At 41.5% G+C, this 23,195-nt stretch overlaps 1 protein-coding gene across 5 annotated transcripts in view; it reads right to left on the bottom strand.

Moving 5' to 3' along the window:
* The window catches only part of NNT (nicotinamide nucleotide transhydrogenase), a 95,289-nt gene extending 73,428 nt beyond the window's left edge, over positions 1–21,861 (bottom strand). For 2 of the 5 annotated variants that reach the window (XM_019464305.2, XM_019464310.2), the window contains exons 1-5: positions 21,179–21,311; positions 15,918–16,121; positions 10,870–11,099; positions 8,351–8,568; positions 3,879–3,966 (exon numbers count right to left, since the gene is read on the bottom strand). In XM_019464305.2, the coding sequence (XP_019319850.1) occupies positions 3,879–3,966; positions 8,351–8,568; positions 10,870–11,099; positions 15,918–16,074 (693 nt within the window). In that variant the 5' untranslated portion in view covers positions 16,075–16,121; positions 21,179–21,311. The other 3 variants (XM_019464306.2, XM_019464308.2, XM_019464307.2) reach the window with 3 other exon arrangements.
* Between the last annotated feature and the right edge of the window lie 1,334 nt (positions 21,862–23,195).

The raw sequence follows: 23,195 nt of genomic DNA, 5'->3' as shown, positions 1-23,195 counted from the left end.
TAGGAATGTTCTTAATTTCCAGTCAGTTAACCTGTTCTTCCGCCTGACCTCCCCATCTCAGTTAAGGGCACTAACTGTGCAACGTAACCATTCAAGCCAAAACAGGGAGGCCATCTTGTGCCCTCCCTTTGCACATTTCTACCTCCAATCCCTCAGCAAGTACTCTTGGAGTTAACCCCCAAAGATCTCCCAATCCACCCCCTTCTCTACATCTTTACTGCCACTACCTTCCCAGGGTACTATTTCAGCAATCAATTCTGAGCAGGCCTTGCCTTCACTCTTCCCCCTACTATCCATTCGCCCTTGGAACTTCCAGATGACTTTTTTAAATCCTCGTGAGATAATAGAATATATATATATATATATTCTATTAAGATACAGAACTCCTAAAACCCAAGAGCATCAGGAACATTTTTTGTTCCAATATCTGGTCTTTGACCCCAGTTAGTGACAGAGTTCCTAAATCCCTTAGAATTTTGAGGGTGACAGCAGTGTCTTTTGTTCTAATGAGTTGACTCCTGGTTGGCTCCTGGATGACAGCTGACCACCAGAAAGCCCATGGTTAGCAGCTGAGAATTTTCAGTTCCACCTCCCATTCTCCAGAGAGAGGAGAAAGGGCTGGAAAAGGAGTTAATCATCCATTGTTCCCACGTGATGAAGCCTCCATATAAAAAATCCCCAAAGTACAGGGTTTAAAAGCTTCCAGGGTGGTGAACACACGGAGGTGCAGGGAGAGTAGTGTGTCCAAGGAGGGCTCCATGCCCCTTCCCACATCCCTTGCCTCATGCATTTCTTCCATATGGGTGTTCACCTGTATCCTTTATCATATCCTTCTATAACAAACTGGTAAACAGTAAGGAAACTATTTTCCTGAGCTCTGAGTTCTAGCAAATTAACCGAACCTAAGGAGGGAGTCGTGGGAACCTCCAAATGATTTATAGTCAATCTGTCAGAGGCACAGGCAACAACCTGAGCTTGCGAATGTCACGTGAAGCGGGGAGAAGGCAGTCTCGTGGGACTAGCCCTTCACCTGCGGGATCTAACACGACCTCCAGGTAGACAGTGTTAGAACAGAGTTAAGTTGTAGCACACCCTGCTGGTGTCACAGAATTGCTTTGTGTGGAGAAAACCCCCACATATTCGGTGACCAGAATGTCAGAAGTGAAGCGTTCTATTTGAAAAAAAACTGAGTTTTTCCAAAACAATCCTGAATCAGACACTTCCCTCCTCTGTGAGAAAATGTGAACAAGACCTGTAAAGAGAAGCTCAACGTCATCCAGCCCCAACCTACCTTTCCACCATCATCTCCAATCGCTCACCACACTCCAGACCAACAGCCTTTAGTCTGCTCTTTCCCATCCCAGGGCTTCATACGTGCTGCTCCTTTGGAAGCTCCTTTTCCTACGTGCTGCTCCTCTGATATCCTAAATACCTGGTTTCTTTCGCACCATCCATTAGGCCTCGGTTCTAATGTCAAATGGAAGCCTTCCCATCACCCTAGCAAAAGCAGCTTGCTCCCATGACTCACTATCCTATCATCCTGTTCATTTCTTTTATATTTAAAATGATCTCACCTATTGATTAGATTATGTATTTATCACCTCACCGTGGCCCCTACTAGAGTGTAAGTTTCATATGACAGGGATCTCCTTTGCCTTATTCATCCCATAGTCCAGCTCCTAGAGCAGTGCCTGGCATATTGGAAGCCATCAAATAACTAACTGATAGCTCACCGTAGACAAGTAAGAACCTTCCATGTTTAAAGAAAAGTCAAATAAAGTATTCTTCAATCTACCTTGATAAACTCACCTAATGTCTAATTCTTCAATATGTAACTATTTCTGACATGTAACCAAAGTCCTTGAAGCTGCAATTTAAATTCGCAGGAAAGACAGTCACTTTTCTACCTCTTAAGGGCTGATTGATTCTCCTTCCTTTAAGCCTCTGGTCTTTTGTTTCACTTTTTAATCTCTTATATATTCACAGCTTTCCTCTCAGCTTCCACATAGTTTGAGAAAGAGTCTAACCAAAACTGAGTAGCAGATTTGTGCATCAAAGCATTTGGCCAGTTTGAAAACAGCATTCAGGGACACCTGGGTGCCTCAGTTGGTTAAGCGTCCCACTCGATTGCAGCTCAGGTCATGATCTCACAGTTTGTGAGTTCCAGCCCCTCATCGAGTTCCTCACTGTGCTTGGGATTCTCCCCCTTCCCCCTACCCATCCCCTGCACAAGCATACTCGCACGTGCTCTCGATCTCTCTTTCAAATAAACTTTAAAAATAATGAAATAAAATAAAACCAGCATTCAACTTCTGGCCACCATAAGTGCCAGACCCATTCTCATGATCCTGACAAAGGAGTCAAAACGTCATCACTTCAGGGGCACCTGGCTGGCTCAGCTGGAAGAGCATGTGACTCTTGGTCTCAGAGCTATGAGTTTGAACCCCACTTGGGTGTAGACATTACTTAAATAAAATAAATAAACTTAAAAAAAAAAACAAACATAGTCACTTCACATAGCACATCTCTGTTGTTGTTTGCTAACTTCCTTGTTATGTATTCTGGCCTCCACTCGAAGCACTTGCATTTTCTTTACCTGGCCTGTTCTTAAAGCAATTTATTTCTCAAAGCTGCCAGTATCTTTTTTTTTTTTTTTTTTTTCATTTTTTTCTAGGAGATTTATTTCATGTGAGTTCTCGGTTTATATAACAAAGTACATAAGAGCAGGAAGCACTGAGTAAACCTATGCCTACAGGCAGAGAGTATACTCTTCAGATAGATGAACAACATTTAAAGTCCTATTTTCTATACCGAGACAACATGCTTATATGGTCAATTAGTATATGTAATGTTGAAGGGTCATAACATAATCTATTCTTTTACCTAGCCATCCCAACCTGTCATCAACTGCTCCTCTCTGCTTTCAATCTACATTAAAGAAACCACACCCATTCCCTTTGCCAATTACCCAAATACACCACCTCCCTTTTTCCGTCCTCTTAACCCATATTTGAAAAAAAGTGAAGGGGTGCTTGGGCGGCTCAGTTGGTTAAATGTCCAACTCTTGATCTTGGCTCAGATAGTGATCTCACGGTTCGTGGGAGGGAACCCCAAGTTAGGCTCTGCGCTATCAGCTGGGAGCCTGCTTGGGATTCTCTCTCTCCCTCTCTCTCTCTGCCCAGTGAAAAAACTAAAACAATCTTTTCTATGAACAAAATGTCACAATTGGGAAATCTAGAATCTACAAAACTAAGACAATCTTTTCCATGAACCAAGTGTCACAACATTGGGAAATCAACAATCTACTGAATGGTATCTTGAAGCTTTTTCAAACATCAGTAATAAACACCCTACATACACAGAACAAGTTATCTAAAACCCCTTTAAGAATTCAAGTTAGTAAGTAAAAAAACAAAAAAACAAAAAAACAAAAAAAAAACTAGAACTTCTAGAAATGTCAAAATTCTTTTTTGTCAAGCAATCATAAACAGCTTTGAGGCTCTACCATATATTTGTACCAAATATACACAGGGTTAACACTGTGAAGTTAACACAGGACAAAACTTTTAAAATAACTGTATTTTAGTACTACACATACCCTTACCTTTAAATAATTCATATTATGGGGGCTCCTAGGTGGCTCAGTCGGTTGAGTGTCCGACTTCGGCTCAGGTCATGATCTCACGGTTCGTGGGTTCGAGCCCCACGTCGGGCCCTGTGCTGCCAACTCAGAGCCTGGAGCCTGCTTCAGATTCTGTGTCTCCCCCTCTCTCTGCCCCTCCCCTGTTCACGCTCTGTGTCTGTCTCTTGATAATAAATAAACATTAAAAAAATTATAAATAACTCATATTTGAAGAAACATTAAAAGTTCTACCTACCTTAGCTGGAGGAACTTTTCCAGCAGCTGTGATCTGACCAGTAAAAAACCGTCCAAAATGATTTGCTGCTAGTACAACAGCTTTGTAGCTGAAAAAATAAATATTTCCATAAAATTAAAGAGATTAGACTAATATATTATTGTAAGCCACCAATGAAGCTTTAATAGTCAAAGATAATCACTAACATTTAAATTGTACCTACTGTGTGTCAAAAACCGCTGAGTGCTACATGTATAACTACTCCTTTAACCTCCTCCACAATCCTACAGACAGGTACAGTTTTTACCTTCATTTTATAGGTGAGTAAACAGACACACAGAGAGTGGAAGAGACTTGCTGTCACTCGGCTAGCAAATGGCAGAACCAGAAGCCTAACCCTGGCTGGCATCCTACCTCCACAAGCACACTCTTACCCACGATGTTCCCTGGCCTTTTCAGAATGAACACTGCAGAAGATCAGTTGGTGTAAAAAAAGAAATGAAGGAAAGACCAAAAAAAATGCTAACAACGGTTTTCTCCCAGTGCTGAAACTACAGACACTTCAGACTTTCTGTTTTACTTCACTGTATTGTCCAAATTTTCTTTAATGATTATGTAGTATTTATGTCATAGGGAAAAACTTTAAAATGAAAAAGAAACGAGATATAGCTATATGCTTGTACATAATAAAATTCTAACCTCAAACCAAACCAAAAAAAAAAAACAGAAAACAAAAAACAAACAAACAAAAAACTTCCCCTGAGGCAGCTGGGTGGCTCAGTTGGTTAAACATCCAACTTAAGCTCAGGTTATGAGTCACCATTTGGTTCATGAGTTCGAGACCCACTCTGATGGTGCAGAGCCTGCTTGAGATTCTGTCTCTCTGCACCTCCCCCACTTGTGCACACTCTCTCTCAAAATAAATAAATTAAATTAAACAAAACAAAAAAACTTCCCTTGATTGCTAAGATTTGAAAGTATGGAATTTTGAGACACAGTGACCTCTGTGCAGGGCCCAGTTCTACCACTAACCGGCGTTGTGACCTTGGGTAAATTTCTCTAAGTCCCTAATCCTTGGTTTCCTCATCTACAGAGTGGGGACAAAAAGAGCATCTCTCAGTGTTGTTATGAGGACTAAGTGAGACCATGCAGGTAAAGCACTTAGCACAAAGCCTGCCATCATAAGTGTTTGGTAAATACTAGTGTTTTTGGCTAAAGAAACATTCTGTGCAGCAAAAACAAGTAAAATATACCACTTATACCATCTTTTCTTACGAGGATACTGTTAACATATTATACCAATTTCATTTTCAGAGCATTTTATCCTTAAAAGGCACCTCTACACATTAACTATAACACGTTATAATTAAAATTACGATGCAACTATTTATTAAAATCTACCTGCTGACAATAAAACCTTTCCCTGATCATATTTTTTTCCTGGCCATATTTTTTATAAAATAATATTGATATAATAATTGATGCAAAAGCATATAATGGTAACCACTACGACTTTAAATCATATTATAGCAGAAAGGCAATATTTTAGAGACCACATTACTTGTTAGTCTTACTTCTGAATCCAAGTGACAGAAACTTTCAAAAAACCAAACATGATAAAGATTCAAAGGCCACTGTAAGAAATTTTGGAATTAATGTTTTAAAAGATTCAGCTGCTATTCTGAAACAAATAACAAAAATGAGATGAGTTACACAGGAATGTACAAGAAAACATTGATAGTGGGGAAAAGTGATAACAGTTTGCCTCTTTTTGATGACAGCAAAAAAAGCTCAGAATGGACATGAATGAACTGGAAGGAGCGTGTCTTCACCGTAATATGGCTGTGTGTGTGACTTAGATAATGATTTATCACGTACTGTGTGGATAAGTATCCTAGAAGATGCACCTCAAACTATGCCCTTTGCATATATCGGCTCAGGATGTAAGATAGCGATTCTTCAAACTGTGTCCCATGGATCCCCAAAGGTTCAAATTCCAGCCAACTCTGGGGCCATAATGGGTGGGGTAGAGAACAAACATGTTTCTAGACACCCCTCCGTCCCTCAGTTCAACTAAGGCCATTCTGCTCTTATTGCATTTGTTTATATTGCCTCATAATATGTCATTTGCCCAAAAGATTCTATGGCTAAAAAGCACTGGGCTGGAACCACTGGCTTTGATAACCTTTCATATTCTACATTTCACAAGACAAAATCAAAGATCACATTGTACGTTTTCTATAGAAAACATTTAAGTCTCAGGGCACTTGAGTGGCTCATTCAGTTAGGCATACAACTATTGGTTTCGGCTCAGGTCATGGTCTCACAGCTCGTGAGTTTGAGCCCCGCATCAGGCTCCTGGCTGACGGTGCAGAGCCTGCTGGGGATTCTCTCTGCCCCTACCCTGTACTCACGCACTCTCTCAAAATAAATAAGTAAACTTTAAAAAAATAAAAGAAAATCTTTGAAGTCCCATGATACATAATGTAACTTTTCTACAAACAAAATAATATGGCAAAAATTTATTTTGTCCTTTGGTGTATACTTTATATCACAAAAAATATCTTCAAACCAACCATTTGCTATATTATAGTAAGGATAACAAAATGTGTTTTTAGCTTGTCCTTTTTGTTTTCTGCTTTTCTTTCAAAAATGAAACCCAAAGTAGACTCTATTTGATCTATTGGCCTAGCTGATATGCTACACCTAAGCTATAAAACCTAAGAAAACCTTCAGGTCATGTGTCAGGCCATAAAAGGCTTTATTCACATTAGTCTCTCTTGCATGCGCTGTTTGATTTTTTTTAACCGTTTTCATTTGTTGGTGCCTCATTCATATTAGCAAACTGTCACTATCAGCAGTTTGCATGCTTAAAATCTAATTCAACTATCTCCTGAAGAGTTGATTTCATAAGCATCTTCGATTTCCAGATTTTTTCCGCTCTCTAGGCAGTCAGCAACACGATACACCCCATCCCCCCCGGGCAGGCGTGATTGCTCAGTCAGAGCCCTGTTCCCCAGAGCAGGAGGGCCCTTAGTCTCCTCTCCGCACAGCTCTCCAGGCAGTAAAGTGGGAACACAGCAGTGGCGGGCAAAGGTAAGAGGACGTAGTTAGCCCTCAGTTATCAATATGTGGGTTGGGGGGGGGGGGGGTAATAATTTTTTAAAACTTTTTTAACATTTATTTATTTTTGAGAGAGAGACAGGGTATAAGTGGGGGTAGGGGGGTACACAGAGAGAGGGAGACACAGAATCCAAAGCAGGCTCCAGGCCCTGAGCTGTCAGCACAGAGCCCAACGTGGGGCTCAAATTCATGAACAGTGAGATCATGACCTGAGCTGAAGTTGGACACTTAGCCGACTGAGCCACCCAGGTGCCCCTATTAATACGTGTTTTGACACCAGGTAGAACTTTGCCAAATACAGACATTTTCCATATTTGCTAAATATTTTATGAATTTACCTAAGCAAAACATAATTAAAATGGTAAATGCTAATATGTATGTGTCAGGTTGAACAATATGAAACTGTCAATATCTGACCTTTTTTGACCTATAAAAACAGCAATTTATGTTAACTAACTTACTGTGGCAATCATTTCACAATATACTGATATATCAAATCATTATATTTATACCTTAAATTTACACAATGCTATATGTCAATTGTCTCAAATAAAATCTGAAAAAAAGTAGCAGGGTGCCTGGGTCGCTCAGTCGGTTAAGCATCCGACTTTGGCTCAGGTCATGATCTCACGGTTTGTGGGTTCAAGCCCCGCATCAGGCTCTGTGCTGATAGCTCAGAGCCCAGAGCCTGCTTTGGATTCTGTGTCTCCCTCTCTCTGTCCCTCCCCCACTTGTGCTCTCTCTCTCTCTCTCTCAAAAGTAAATAAACATTAAAAAAAATTTTTTTAAGAAAAAGTAGCAATTTCTACCTAATGTATACATGTGTATACACGCATATACACACATACATGCAAGACAGTCTATTCCTCATACAAATAATTTCACAATCATTTGTTCTGGTGGAAGACTTCTACCCATGAAGAGTAGAATATGAAGAGTCATTTCTTTTAACTATGAAATAATAAACTGAGCCTTAAAAAATAAGGGCACTTTTGGTGCACCTGGGTGGCTCAGTCAGTGAAGCCTCCAACTTCAGCTCAGGTCATGATCTCATCATTTGTGAGTTCAAGCCCTGTATCAGGATCTGTGCTGACAGGTCAGAGCCGGGAGCCTGCTTTGGATTCTGTGTCCCCTCTCTCTCTACTCCTCCCCGACTTGTGCTCAATCTCTCTCTCTCTCTCTCTCAGAAATAATCATTAAAAAAAATTTTTTTTAATTAAAAAAATAAATAAATAAGGGCACTCTCAAAAAGCTTTTATCCCCAACAATTATTACAAGTAAAAGCACTGTAAGAGAGAAGAGTCACAATGAGCATGTTTCTAGAGTAGCACTGTGCTTTGTTCAACCAAAATGGAAAGGAATCAACATACCCAGCAATGTTGGCCATGGAGCTTAGCGCGTCATATCCCTGAGCAATCGTGACTCTTGGAACCTGGTCCATCGCCAAAACTGTAGTTTTTCTTTTAGAAAGTTTATTTAGCAAGTCCGGATTTTGGGCTGGGTAAATAAAGCTAATCAATGTTCCCGATGTCTTTAAAAGGTCGGCCTCATGAACACCTAATGTTGGATTAACCATGGGAGCTCGCACCTGAGGAAAAAAAGTCAAGTCACTGATTAATAATGTAAATACCTTTATCATATTTTTAAGTAAACAGGACAACCTAAATGACATGCCATGATTGAAATAATAGGCCAGAAGTAATCTTTCAGTAATAAACTTTGGACTAAATTCCTAAACGAGGTAAGGAGCACCAAGATCTTTGCCATCTGTCCTCTGACTGATGACCAACCTAGGAACTGATCTGAGTAAAGAGCATGCTATCATTCTGGAAGGTTTCCCCCCCCACCCCAAAATTTTATTTTTAAGTAAGGCTCATAACATGGCTTTACCATTACCAGCTTTTCCTAAGTTTCTGCAGAAACACATTCAGATAAGCAGATTCATTTGTGGGCTTTTAAGGTGTGTTTTATATCCAAGTTTAAAATCGATCTTCAAAACATGTATCATGTCCTTAGCTCTAAGTTCGCAGTAGCACTTTTAGGCAAGTAAGCCCAGAAAACAATAGCTCAGGGACTTAAATTTTTAAAGGAAACAGAAACACAAACACTGGGTAAATATTTTCATTTCATAGCACTTCATCTCATTTACCTAGGAAACATCTTTGTTACTGCCATTTCAGTTGTTGATCTGGTGACACATATGATTTTAATTAAGGTTCTAGATTCTAAGACTCTCTAGGGGCGCCTGGGTGGCTCAGTTGGTTAAGCATCTGACTTCAGCTCAGGTCATGATCTTGCGATTTGTGGGTTCAAGCCCCACATCAGGCTCTGTGCTGACAGTTCAGAGCCTGGAGCCTGCTTCAGATTCTGTGTCTCCCTCTCTCTCTCTCTCTGCCCCTCCCCCACTCATTCCCTCCCTCCCTCCCTCTCTCTTCTCTCTCTCTCTAAAATAAACTTAAAAAGACTCTCTGGCAAGGTCTATTTTTCCTCATTGAGAATCTAAAATATAGATTTAATAAAAATTAGAGGTCAACTTTGAATTAATTCTACTGGCCCTTATCAAATGCTCAGCTGAGACTGTTGGCATATGAGTGAGTTAAGTCAACAGAATGTTTTCCTGAAAGTGCTTTTTGGATCACTAGTTCCCCAGGATATTAACAGGCTTGACTCAAAAATAGTTTACTAATGCAAGTATAAAGTTATCTAAGTTACTATATCATAGGATTTCTCCGTGCTTGTAACATGCTCATACACACTGCGGATCTAAAGGAACACAAAGTGCTTCCACAACTTATATACACCCTACTAACCCTTTATTGTGGGGTATCTCAAAAGGTTTTGATCCCTAGAGCATATGTTGGAATGGATCATACTCATTTTTCTATTTGCCCTAAGCTCTTTTACTATACTAAGTTATATCACCAAGTATCTGTACACCTAAACACTTTAAAAGTTTTGGCTGAATTGCAACTTCCCCACATACCATAAATTTCACTGTTAATTTCCACACCAAAAAATTGTTTTGTCTTCTGCAAAGATCACTACTCTACCAAGTTATTCAGTAGAATTTATGTTAAAAAAAAAAAAAAAGCAAACAAACAAAAAAAACAGTTACATGATTGATGCCCCTTAGAAATTAACACACATACCAAAAAAAAGCTGGTCTTTCCTGAACAAGTGAGGAGCTTCTTTTTGCCTAATAATCATGCTACTACAATCCCTATCTCCCTCTTTGTCTTGGTTGCAGAAGGCTTAGGATTTAGGCTAATGCTGCTCCCTAATAATTACCTAAGGTACACTTGTGATAGTCCCTTCCTTTTTCCATATGATTTTTTTTTACTTCAGATTTTATGTCTGAAGCTCTTCAGCACATAGATTTCTATTATACATTAAGACCTTTCATTAAAGTAGGTAAGGCTGTCTCTACTCAGCCCCGTGCTGCTTTCTCCAAGGCAGCCCTGCCCTCTCTAGAAATAGCACTGAGGTCAGTTAAATCACTGTTCCTTCTACATATCAGAAGATCAGGGTACGTTCAGTCCTAGGAGGAGTCCCATGCCCTTTTTCCATCTTGTAGCAGTTAAATACTCACCTGTGGGTATTCTGGATATGTATGAACCATGAAGTGCAAATTCTCCCTAGCCAATAAGAAGGGCATTTCCACATGAAAATCTAAAAAGGAAGATCACTTTTTCTACTCTCATGGTTAAACAGAGATCACACTGCCTGATAAAAGTTCTACCAGACTATGAAGAATATTCACAACATGCAACCATTTCTCTGAGAAAAGGCAGTGTTTGAAAATATGAAGAGTTATAACAATATGATTTTTCCATGAACACTTTTTAAAAAGCGAGCATGCTATAAATGAGGGGTGGAAAGGAATAATTACTTTGACCACCAAATCAGAAGCCAGCACTTCCTTCGCCCCTTGGATCTGGGCACCTGCTGCTCTGTAGTGATCATCAGAAAACTTGGAAGCTTCGCCAGCACCCGATTCCACGACAACACTAAAACCCTGCTTGACCAAGGCCTGAACACCAGCAGGAGACAATGCCACCCGTTTCTCATTTTGGAAAATCTCCTTGGGGACGCCAACAGTCAGTTGCTTATATGGAATTCCTACAAAGTGAGGGGAAGAAAGAAGGAAGGAAGGAAGGAAGGAAGGAAGGAAGGAAGGAAGGAAGGAAGGAAGGAAGGAAAGAAGGAAAGAAAGAAAGAAAGAAAGAAAGAAAGAAAGAAAGAAAGAAAGAAAAAGGGAGAAAGAGAGAAAGAAAGAGAAAGAAACGAAGAAAGAAAAGGAGAAAAGAACGGGAGAGGGAAAGAGAGAGAGAAAAAGAAAGAAAAAGAAAAATTAATTCAGTAAAAAACATAAAAACAATGTTTTAATAACAGTTCAAAAAGTGAAAATGGGCAGTCTGTTCAAAATATACTGAACATACAAGTTGCTGCTCAAAATAATGTTCCTGATTCATAATCATAATTGAGTTTTTTGAATAATGGGAAATATTTATGCCCACTCTCTTAAATTCCAAATATTTCATTTAACCAAATAGCTCTCTTCAAGGCACATGACTAGATTATTCTTAGGAAAAAAATGGGTTGAGAGATCAATCAAAATGCTAACTCCACTCTTCAAACTAATCCTCTGGGATTTATGGTTTCCTTGTCCTCACCTTTAAGGAAGACAGAACTAATTAGCTGTTTTGAAGAACAACCCTATACTAGACATATTGTTGGCTACACTCAAAGTTTCCTTCCTGGCAATTTGGCCACAGGCAATTCCTCACAGATTTCCAAGTGTTGTATCCTGAGACCCTACGTTCTTGGCCACAGCGGATAAGACCAAGGATCAACAGCTGGGTCAAAGATAATAGTCTATAGGCCAGAGAGTCCCTGACATGACTTACATAGGAACTGCCCAAGGACACTCTATGTTGGCCAGTGATGACCCAACCCATTCGGGTACTCTTAGTGTCTGAATGCGAGACCCACAGAAAAGGACAGGGGGAGTAAAGGGTACAAAAGCTATCTGTAAGCAGCCACGAGGTTAAAGGTAGACAAAGGGAGGTCTACAGCAACAGTAGCAGAAACATCAGTAGTGGCGATACAAAGAGGGAAGATGAGCCATTGCTATGGAATCCAGAATACCATTCCACTTTTCCTAGAAGTAGATGAGGGGTTTCCCAGGCTTCTGTACTTCCCAAGAATACACCCAATAAACCCTCACCACAAAATAGGACCTTGATGCAATCCTGTTCCTTGTAACCCAAAAGAGCCTGTATAAAATAAAGTATTTATATATGGCTCTGAACAATTTTAGCTAAAGTTGCTTTTGTTGTTTTATTCAACGTGCAGGCACAAATAGACTTTTCTTTTAAAAAAAAATCTGCTTCTGTATGTTGTACCAAAGTTCAGGAAATCTACTCTAGCAACCTAAACTCTGAAAATACATAATAAAAAAACAAATTATCTCTACAGAGTAACAATATTGAGGCCTTAGAGAAATTAAGTCAACTTAAAAATACCTGCATTCAAACAGAGTCTTAAACCCCATACTCCATTAGCAGTAATAACTAAAAGTAAGCCAAAGGCAAACATGTGGTGAACCTTAACCTCTGTTTGAAGGAGAGGGAGGAAAATAATAGAAAGCTGGAAAATATTCCAGATTGATGTGCAAAGTTAAATCACATAAACATCTGGAGTTCACTTATCTGACAAGGTCAAATTACCTAGGCCCTATATACCGTAAGTCAAAGAAGCCACCAAAGACAAATGAAGTCCCATCAAACAGGTTCGGGAGCCAACTTGAAAGGCCAAATATGAAACAATTTGAGCATGAAAAAGAATAATTAATTGCAATGTAATAAAATACATCCGAGGATGTTAAAATGCAGGAGTTCATTATGATACTCAAAAAATAAATATTTTTTAAAAGCTTCATTGGCCAACTTTAGCGGGTGTGTGATAAGCAGAATAATGGTACCCCATAGGTGTCCACACACTTCTAATCCTCAGAACCTGTGAATGTGTCAGGATACACAGCAAAGGAGAATTAAGGTAGCAGATGGAATTAGAGTTGCTAATCAAATGACCTTGAAATAAGGATTAGCCTGGATTATCTGGGTGGGCCGACTGTACTCACAAGGGTCCTTAAGTGTGAGAGAAGAAGGCAGAAGAGCCAGAGTCAAATAGTAGTCTGAAGATGCTATGCTGCTGGCTTTGAAGATGGAAGAAGGGGCCACAAGCCAAAGAATATAAGCAGTTTCCAAAAGCTGGACAAGGGAAGGAAACAGACCACCCTTAAAGTCTCCAGAAGGAATACAGACAGCCCCACCGACACCTTGATGTGAACCTAGTGAGAGCCATTCTAGACTTTGGCCTCCAGCAGTGTAAGATAATAAATTTGTGTATGTATGAAGTTGTGTTACCTTGTTACAGCTGAATAGAAAACTAATACTTTAAGAAAACCAAGAGATTATTACCAAAACTATAAAGAATGGAACAGAACCAAACATTTATCCCACCTTACCACTACAACCTCAGGGTAACTAAATAACAGAGGGAAAGTTTTTCTTTATAGAAAAATTCTAGCTAATAAATGAAGATAAAATGATAGTGTACCACCATTTCAACCCCCCTCCCCATAAAACCATGGATTCAGTTGATGATCATTAAATGGCTGTTATAGCCTTTGAGTGAAAAACTGATGGGAGCTCCATAATGGATGAATATCAACATCTAAACTCACTGATTAATTTTCCTGACAAAACGCCACAGATAGTACATAGCATCCACCTATGAAGTATTCTTGTCAAAAAAAAAACAAAAACAGAAACAAACAAAAACAAACCTGAGTCTAACCAGGTTTGCCTCTAGGTCTAGCTAAATGGTACAGAAAACACAAGGAACAGAGAAACTAGTTAAATAATATGAAGGGAATTCATTCAGCCAAACCCAGAATGTGAGAAATTCTGCAGGGCAACAACTACATTCTTCAAGAAATAAAGAAAAAAGAAAAAAGAAAAAAGAAAAAAGAAAAAAAAAAAGGAGAACAGAGATCAAAAAAGACCTGAGAGATACAGTATGCAAATACAACATGTGGACCCTGTTTGGATCATTATTTGGATAAGACAACTGTAAAAACAGAAACTGAAAAAAAATGAATACTGACTGGAATTACTTTTCACGCTTTGCAATGTAGTAATGAAATTGTGGTTATGCATTTTTTTAAAATAGAATCCCTATCTTTTAGAGATAAAAAGTAATTATCTGGGAAATAGTCAAGAACTACAAATTAAAAGTCTCCTGCAGAGTCAATATAGAGATCTTGATGTCCATGCCTTTACTCACAAGGGAAATTTTCATGTCCTCAGTGCAGTTACTTACTTTTATCTTAGACACAATTTTATCACGCTTGGATAAGCTGGCTTTCTAAAACACCTAAAATAAAAATCTGAAGAGGGATGCCTGGGTGGCTCAGTTGGTTAAGGATCCAACTTTGGCTCCGGTCATGATCTCGCAGTTCTTGAGTTCAAGTCCCGCATCAGGCTCTGTGCTGACAGCTCAGAGCCTGAAGCCTGCTTCGGATTCTGTGTCTCCCTCTCTCTTTGCCCTTCCCTCGCTTGCACTCTGTCTCTCTGTGTGTGTCTCTCTCTCTCTCTCAAAAACTAAATAAACATAAAAAATATAAATAAAAAAATAAAAAATAAAAATAAATAGAAATAAATCTGAAGATAAAGTTGAGAGCTCTCAGGGACAGGTACCCTGCCAACAGTCGCTTGTCACATGAGAAGAAAAGAGGCTGTGAAATCTATTAAAGACAAACATAAGAACTCAAAAAGCATAGCAGTGTAGGGATTCTGATTGCCCAGAGTCCTGCAAACTTAAATTAAAAAGAAGGGCATTATTCTATGTGGCAAAGACAGGTATCTATCCTAGTCTTCCACCTGAATAACAGAATGCCAATTTTAGTTGAGTTTGTCCCCATCTGGAATAAAGGACCTCTTTTGTGTCCAAGTCTCCCTTACAGCTAAATAATTGCAGCCGTCTGAGTTTTTGCCAATGAGGTACAGAGTGCTATGAGGGTCTTTGCACAAAATGCATAATAAAGGGATCTCCCTCAGCTTAGGGAGCCCTTGTTTAGCCTCTCCTTCTGACCTGCGCACAAGAACAGACGCGAGTGGGGACCCTAGCAGGGAACACCTTGTAGGCTACTCAAAGACTTCAGCTCTTCCTCTGCATGAGCTAGGACACTGGTGGCAAATTCTGAGAAGAGTGCCATGATCTTTCATTTTAAAAAGATGATGCTTTTGTGTATAGAACAGACTGTTGTGGGGGTAGAGGCAGAAAGCATAGAGAGCACTTAGGAGACTAGCACAGCAGTCCAGGGGACAGATGATGGTGGCTCGGAACAGGACGATAACAGTGGCGATGGTGAGAACGGACCCTGGATACAAGGTAGAGCTAACCCATACCTACTATGAAGACCAAGATGACTCCAGGGTTTCTGACCTGAGCAACTGAGATGAAGCTGTCATTCAGTAAATCAAGAAGCAGTACTACAAATTAATTGATACACTCAGTTATTAGTTCCTCAGCATAGATGAGCCATATACAGTACAATTCGTCAAAAAAGACCAGGAAAAAGGAAGAGCTGCTAAGACAAATGGTTACTATGAGCAATAGTTTCCCGGATACAACTCAACTGATTTATCATTTCTCTTCTTCTATTTTATTTTCTTCTCTATTAGCACTGTCAGAAACTTCTATACATGGAAAATATTTTTAAAAGCACTCATTAGGGTTTTAACGAAAAATGATGACTCACCAACACCAGGCTATAAAACTGCATCGCTTTTCCTTTTATCAATCATCAGGAGATCCGTTAGCTCCTACAACTTGAAGGTTTGATCTATATACACTGAAGTGAGACTTTACCTGGTTTGGCAGGGGCTTCACACCACAGTGCCTGATGAGTATGAAATGTTCGTAAAAAATCCTTCTTCCTGGGTATAATCTTACAGGACCCCAAATTGCTACGTAAAGGACACGAACAGCCAGTCACCACGGTTTTCAGTAGGTTCGCCATGTTCATATGAGCTCCCAACTTCCTAAATCCCAAATTTCCTTGAGGGTAAATCACTAAGAAGAAAGAAAATAAAATATTTATATGCCAAGAAAAACATACTTTGTCATTTGAGCATCAAAAAGTTTTTTAAAAAAATACTAATTCAGGGGCGCCTGGGTGGCTCAGTCGGTTAAGCAGCCGACTTCGGCTCGGGTCATGATCTCGCGGTCCGTGAGTTCAAGCCCCGCGTCGGGCTCTGTGCTGACAGCTCGGAGCCTGGAGCCTGTTTCAGATTCTGTGTCTCCCTCTCTCTGACCCTCCCCCGTTCATGCTCTGTCTCTCTCTGTCTCAAAAATAAAAAACAAACGTTAAAAAAAAAATTAAAAAAAAAAAAATACTAATTCAAAGAGCTTGGAATATAACAGCTGTATGTGGGCATCTACAGTGAATTTTATTTGCCAAGTCCTCTACTTAGAGAAGATGCTTCAGAAGTTTGTTTCCAATTCATATATTTAAAACTCGGAATCCATTCTCCCACTTAAAACTGTGGTTAAAAACTCACTATTCAATTCCAAGCCTTGGTCACCTTAATTGATCCTTAATGTAGCAGGGAAGCTAAAAAAGAAAATTGCTATAGAGTCCAACCACATCTTACATGAAAGTTATCTTCTAAGTCTGCATGCACAGCAAAAATTGCATAGTCACCCTTGGATTTCCCTTAAATTGTCTATAATGCTGTATAGTACAATAACAACTTGTTTAGCTACCAATGTTGTACAGAAAACACTGGCAACCTATTCAGTGCAGCAAGATGCTTATCCTGTAAGACCCCCTGAATTGAGCCTGAGTGAACATGAGATTCGTGTCTGCCAAGTGCTCATCTCAAGAAAATTAAGCATGTGTGGGATATGACTCCAATTTTAAAAAAGAAGAATGTCAATATCACATAGGTTTGTGCTTGTAGATATGGGTGTAACTAGGAACTCTTCCATCAGTGGTTCTCACAAGTGGCCACTTTGCACCAGCTCTAACTGGGCTGGATGGAGGATCACTGACCTTTGCTGTTACTGACCTAAGCTTCAGTGGCAACCTCCATTGTTCTCCATGGCAGATCCCCAGGGGTGCATGGAAGGCATGGAAGGCCCACCATCCCCTTGATTCTCAGAGTTCCCCCATCCTTCTTTTCTTTCCTTCAAAATCAGGAAGCAGAAGATTTGGAACTCTCAGTCAAATTCAGCTAACTCCACCAACTACACGTTTAGGCTCTGCCCCATCATGTGGGCCCTCAGGGGGCCCAGCACCCAATCCCAGCAGTTCCATGAACATTCTTCCAGTCTCCAGAGGAAGAAGGGTCTAGTTCACTCAGAACTGCTGCCACAACTCCCTGAAGCAACTTCTTACAAATACCAGAAAGCAACACGGGGGATGGAAATCCTTAATCCAGATGGTGCTTATTCTTAAAATGACCTTTAATTCAACAAACACACATAGAGGGCTGAGTTTCAGAGTCACAGTCATTAGAAGCATCTGTGGAATCAAACTGGAACAGATCACACGCTCTGAGATAAGAAAAGTCAACAAGTAATAACACTACAGAGTAAGGCAAGTCCAAAGTTCTTTGAGGGATCAAAGGAGATTATGTCCTCCTACAGAGCTCAGAAAAAGAAAAAAAAAAACACATTTGAGATAGAGAGAGTAATATGAAAAAAGCTAAGGAAGAGGAAGTATGCAAGATGTGTTCAGGCATGCAATCAAAAATGTATAATAATGCTTTGCACTTGAACAGGTTTTTAGATTTTCAGTGTTTCCACATATGTCATTTCATTTCAATCCCAAGCACCCCTGAATCCCATAAATATGCTCCTCATTTATTCATGGGTCACTTCTGGGTTGTTCATGGCTGAAAACAGAGAGCAAAAAGTTCGAAATTCAGCCACATATTCAAAACAGTCACTGAATCTATGCCAACAACCAAGGGAGATACAAAGATATATAAAAGGTAGTTCTTGCCTTGGGGGAGATTTGTCCTACCATTACCAATGACCTAGTCTTATCTCCGCCTCCGCATTCACTCTAGTTTCTCTTCTTAGATCATCCCAGCTCCCCAACAACCACTGTTTTCATGGGGCTGATGAGGTTTACCCAGACCTCATCAGGGAGAGAACAAAGCTAGATATAATAGAGCCCGTGTATTGTCTAAGTTGGCCACTCACTCCCTGTTTGACCTGAATCTCTCTGCACCTCAGTCTGCTCATATATAAAAGCACAAGAAAGTTTGTTTGTCGGGCCCCATTACGCTCTAAAACATTTATGAATAGATAAGATTTTACAATGTTTTAAAGCAGAAGTCCTGTTTCAGGCCATCTGGAAAAACAGCCCTGCCTACTTGGAAAATGGTAATTTGATGTTGAATAGATCCCTGGCATCAGATGGCAATTAAGGCAGAGGACTTCACAGGCCAATTTCGCCCCAAAATTCCAATTTATTCAAGTTATAAACATGTAAGACAGTGAACAGAAAGTAGTTTTATTGGTAAGGCACCAATTGACTCAGTTAAGTGTCTGCCTTCAGCTTAGGTCATGATCTCACGTTTCTTGAGTTCAAACCCCATATCGGGCTCTCTACCATCAGCACAGAGCATGCTTCAGATCCTCTGTCCACCCCCCCCCTCCTGTCCCACTCATACTCTATCTTAAAAATAAATTTAAAAAAGGCACCTGGGTGGCTCAGTCAGTTAAGTGTCTGACTTCGGCTCAGGTCATGATCTCACAGCTCATGAGTTTAAGCCAGGTGTCAGGCTTTGCGCTGACAGCTTAGAGCCTGGAGCCTGCTTCAGATTCTGTTTCCCTCTTTCTTTGCCCCTCTCCTGCTCACACTGTGTGTCTCTCTCTCCTTCAAAAATAAATAAACATTAAAAAGTAAATAAACAAATAATGTTTAAGAAAGTAGTTTATTGGCAAGAACAGTCCCTATGGCTAAGCCTAAATTAAATAGAAATGACACTGAAATATATTCAGAGAATATTTGAATTTCCCCTATCATTATTTTAAAGCTATTTTATTCATGTGCTTCTATGGCTTTGAAGCAATGGGGGAAAGCTTTGCAACTCAAAACTGAAAAAAAAATTTAGTATACCACTCATACAGCAGTGTAATGTAAGTTATTTGGGCAACTATCTCCCCTAATAGGTACTAAAACTCTTGAGGGCAAGCACGTCAGAATGATGACAGCCTAGAGGCTAACAAGGTGAACTGTGGGTTGCAAGCCCTCATTCTGCAATTATTAGCTGTGTCCTTGGCAAGTCAGTCACTTACCTTCTCTGAACCTGATTTTCTCATCTTTAAAATAATAGCACCTGTATTATATAGGGTTGTTGTAAGGAGTAAAAGGACACAATATCTCTATTGCTATTACTACTCACTTTGGTATTACCTCTGGCCTGGTGCTTTGCACAAAGGAGGAAAACAACAAGTACTTTTTAACTGAATGAATAAATAACCAGGACTAGGTAACCTGAAACCTGCGTATCTACAAAAACACATTCTCCAGAGTTTCAGGAAATTTCCTTCGAAAACGAAATGCTGTGTAGCCTTGTGGAAGATTGATTCCATCAGCAAAGGTAAACAGCTTAGCACATTGCTGATAAAAAAGTAGTCCTAAACTGTCCATTTAATAAAAAAAATTTTTAAAGCCAGGTTTGCAAATAAAAGGTGTGCAACAGAGAAAAGGGGAATATTTTGTCTTCTTTAATTTTTTTATAGTTTCAGATTTTTACTTAAATTCCCGTTAGTTAACATATAGTGTAATATTAGTTTCAGAAGTAAAATTTAGTGATTCATCACTTACATATAACACCCAGTGCTCACCACAAGTGCCCTCCTTAATCCCCATTACCCATTTAACCCATCCCCCCTCCAGCAAACCTCAGTTTGTTCTCTATAGTTAATAATCCAGTTAAGAAATGGGCAGAAGTGGGACGCACGGGTGGCTCAGTTGGCTAAGGGAGGGACTCTTGGTTTCCGTTCAGGTCATGAGTTGGAGCCCCAGCACGAGATCTGTTTGGGATTCTCTCTCTCTCTCTCTCTCTCTCTCTCTCAAAATAAATAAATAAACATTTAAAAAATGGCAGAAGACATGAACATTTTTAAAGAGGGAAGCGCTTTAATAAAAGCATGCAAACACCATGGGAAGAGTCTGTCCTAAAAGACTCCTTATAAAGAGATCGCTTTAGGACTGCCCTGCACCACAGGGCGAATAGAGGACGCCTGCCACCGTAAACAAGTTACGTTTTTAAAGCGAAACATACCAACCAAGGACACAATACCCTACAGAAGCTTAGACTGGCAGGCAGCGTGACCTCGCCCAAACCCACCGGTCCCGCCCCTCCTTGGGCAACTACACTACAGCTTGGCTGGCATCTGCGCGGGACCGCTATTTATAACCTTCCCTGGAAGCCTATTGGCCCCGGTCGCTTTACAGTCATTCCTCCTCGGGGGTTCAGATCAGCTCTGCCCCCACTGCTGTCTCCTCCCGGTCGCCAGCCCGGGCCCCTCTCTCTGCCTGGATGAAGTTTGCTCAGACCACCAACCCTCACAGACATACACACTCACAACTTTCGCTCGCCACCTCCTAAGTCTCCAAACGATCGCTGACCCTGAATTCCCTCAAGGTTCAAGCACAATTTCGGGGCGTCCAGCTACCACCTCTCTGGGCGCACCCTCTATGGAAAGTCCTCTATGACCTCCCCCCTCCTCCCATTTTGCCGGTCGAAATGACCCCTTACGACTCCCGCTGTCCTCCCAAAGCTCCAAGACCTGCACCTACACAGCTGCCGCCTCGTTCCCTGCCCTCTGCAAGGACCCAGTTTCCCAACCACCCGCCCGCTCCCTTCCACGTCGCCCCGGCAAAAGACAAGGAATGGGGCCCTCAAGGCACGGTTCTCCTTCCGGACCCCAGCCTCTGGCCTGCGGGCGCCCGGGTGCACCCCACATCCAGGTCCCTACCGACCCCGCCCCCTTCTCCCTGACAGGTCTCCTCCCCTGCGGGGGCCTGGACCATCCCCAACAGCCCCGCGCCCCCTCCCCAGCTGTGCCCCAAACGCGCCCCGGACTGCCCGCGCCGCGCGGCTCACCTTGGCTGGGAGGCAGGGCGGCCGGGCAGCGAGCCGCGAGGGAAGCCGCGCTGGCAGCCCTGGGTTCGGGCCCCGAGGAGCTGCGCCTCCAACCCGGAAGAACAGCCCCAACCCGGCGGCGGCGGAGGCCACGTGACGGCGGCGCAGCCCCCCAACCCCCACCTCCAAGCCCCCTCCTCCGCCCGGAGCCCCCTCCCCACCAGGCCCTTCTGCCCTCCGGGCCCCCAGAGCCTACCGCCCTCCCTCCGGACAAGAAAGCGACCGCACCAAACGCCCTTTTAGCGTGCCAAGGCTAGTTACCCCAAAGGGCCCTCCACTCCTGGGTGGCAACCAAAACCTCTTTGTCTTAGGCTCGACCCGAGGCCCCCTGCCCCGCCTCCGCGCCTTCCCTCGGCGCGTCCTTGTCAATCAAACCTGGAGCCCAACGCGGCCGCTGAAGTTTTCAAGGCTACATTTGCTCTCTCCCCTGGAGAGCCAGTTACAATCCCAAGTGTGATTTCCTCTCTAGTGTCCCACCAGAGCAAGTAAGAGGGTAATATAATTCCACTTTGGTACCTTTCCTCTAGCACTCTAGGAAAAATCAGAACTTCTGTAACAGAAGAGGACCGAATGGAAAGTGGGAGGAGGCCAAGGGGTGGTGAAGGGCGGGAATGAGGGCGTTGTTGTTCCTTTTTGCCGGGAGAGGTGGAGTTAAATTCCTCGGAAACGAAGTCAAGGCCCGAAAATTAACACACGTCTACGTATTCGTCTTCCCCCGATGGGCCCAGAGAAAGCCGTGTGCTGCTGGTAGTATTAATATCCAACGGCTAGAGAGCGTCTTTGGTGGGCCTTAAGTGTCTTGAGAAGGCCTAGGTTGATTTTAGCAAAACATGAGCCTATTTGTTCTTTGCGCATAGTTCTGTTAGCCTGCAGGTGTTTTCTGATTGAAAGTGGGAAGAATAAGATTTACAGTATAAAATGGTTCACTTGCCCAAAGCTGAATCATCATTAAGTGTCAGCATGGTCACTGCATTTTACTTTAAGTGAAATATTTGAGATTGGCAAAACAGATATTCCTTTAGAAAGAAAGAAAGAAAGAGAAATGTCAGAGAAACCCTTCCTTTAAGAACATCTCTTGTGTTTAACCAGCATAAAAGGTCATTCAACTAATGGACTTTCACTGACATCCAGAGGATGTCAAGGGAAAACACTGCCCCTCTCGTGAAAGAGCTCACAGACAGGAAACGACACAAGCCCCATGTTTTAAAAACTATAATGAACTATGATAAATGCAACCATAGAAACAGGTTCCAGATACTGTAGATTCAATGAGGCAGAAGTAACTGATAAGGATTAAAACTAAGCCCCTTTCACGATATATGTAAGTCAAATCATTATGCTATACACCTTAAATATATACAGTACTGTATGTTAATTATATCTTGGGGCGCCCGGGTGGCTCAGTCAGTTGAGTGTCCGACTTCAGCTCAGGTCATGATCTCATGGTTCATGAGTTCAAGCCCCACGTGAGGCTCCGTGCTGACAGCTCGGAGCCTGGAGCCTGCTTCGAATTCTGTGTCTCCCTCTCCCTCCGCCCCTCCACCACTTGCTCTCTCTCTCTCTCTCTCTGTCTCAAAAATAAAATAAACATAAAAAAAAGAAAAAAGAAAAAAAATTATATCTCAATAAAACTGGGGGGAAAAACTAAAACTGGAGGGAAAAAAAAAAAAACACTTGCTTTAAAACCTGAGGGCAGAGTGCCTGGTGGCTCAATCCAATCCTGCTCTTGGTTTTCTGCTCAGGTCATGATCTCCTAGTTTGGTTTGGGAGTTGGAGCCGCCTTGGCCTCCAGGCTGACAATGTGAAACCTGGTTGGAATTGTCTCTTGCTCCATCTATCCCTCACTCCCTCTCCCTTGCTTGCACTGGAGGCAGGGGTTTGCTGCTTTTCTCTTTCAAGGCTTAAAAATCAGTGGTTCCCAGATGGGTACAATTTTATCCCACCATGTCTGGAGACATTTTGATTGTCACAACTGCAA

Source organism: Panthera pardus, unplaced genomic scaffold (assembly GCF_024362965.1).
Source record: "Panthera pardus isolate Hobbes unplaced genomic scaffold, ASM2436296v1 HiC_scaffold_2, whole genome shotgun sequence".
NCBI lineage: Eukaryota > Metazoa > Chordata > Mammalia > Carnivora > Felidae > Panthera > Panthera pardus.
The sequence above is the reverse complement of the archived record's forward strand: the minus strand, read 5'-3'. Positions and strand labels throughout refer to the sequence as shown.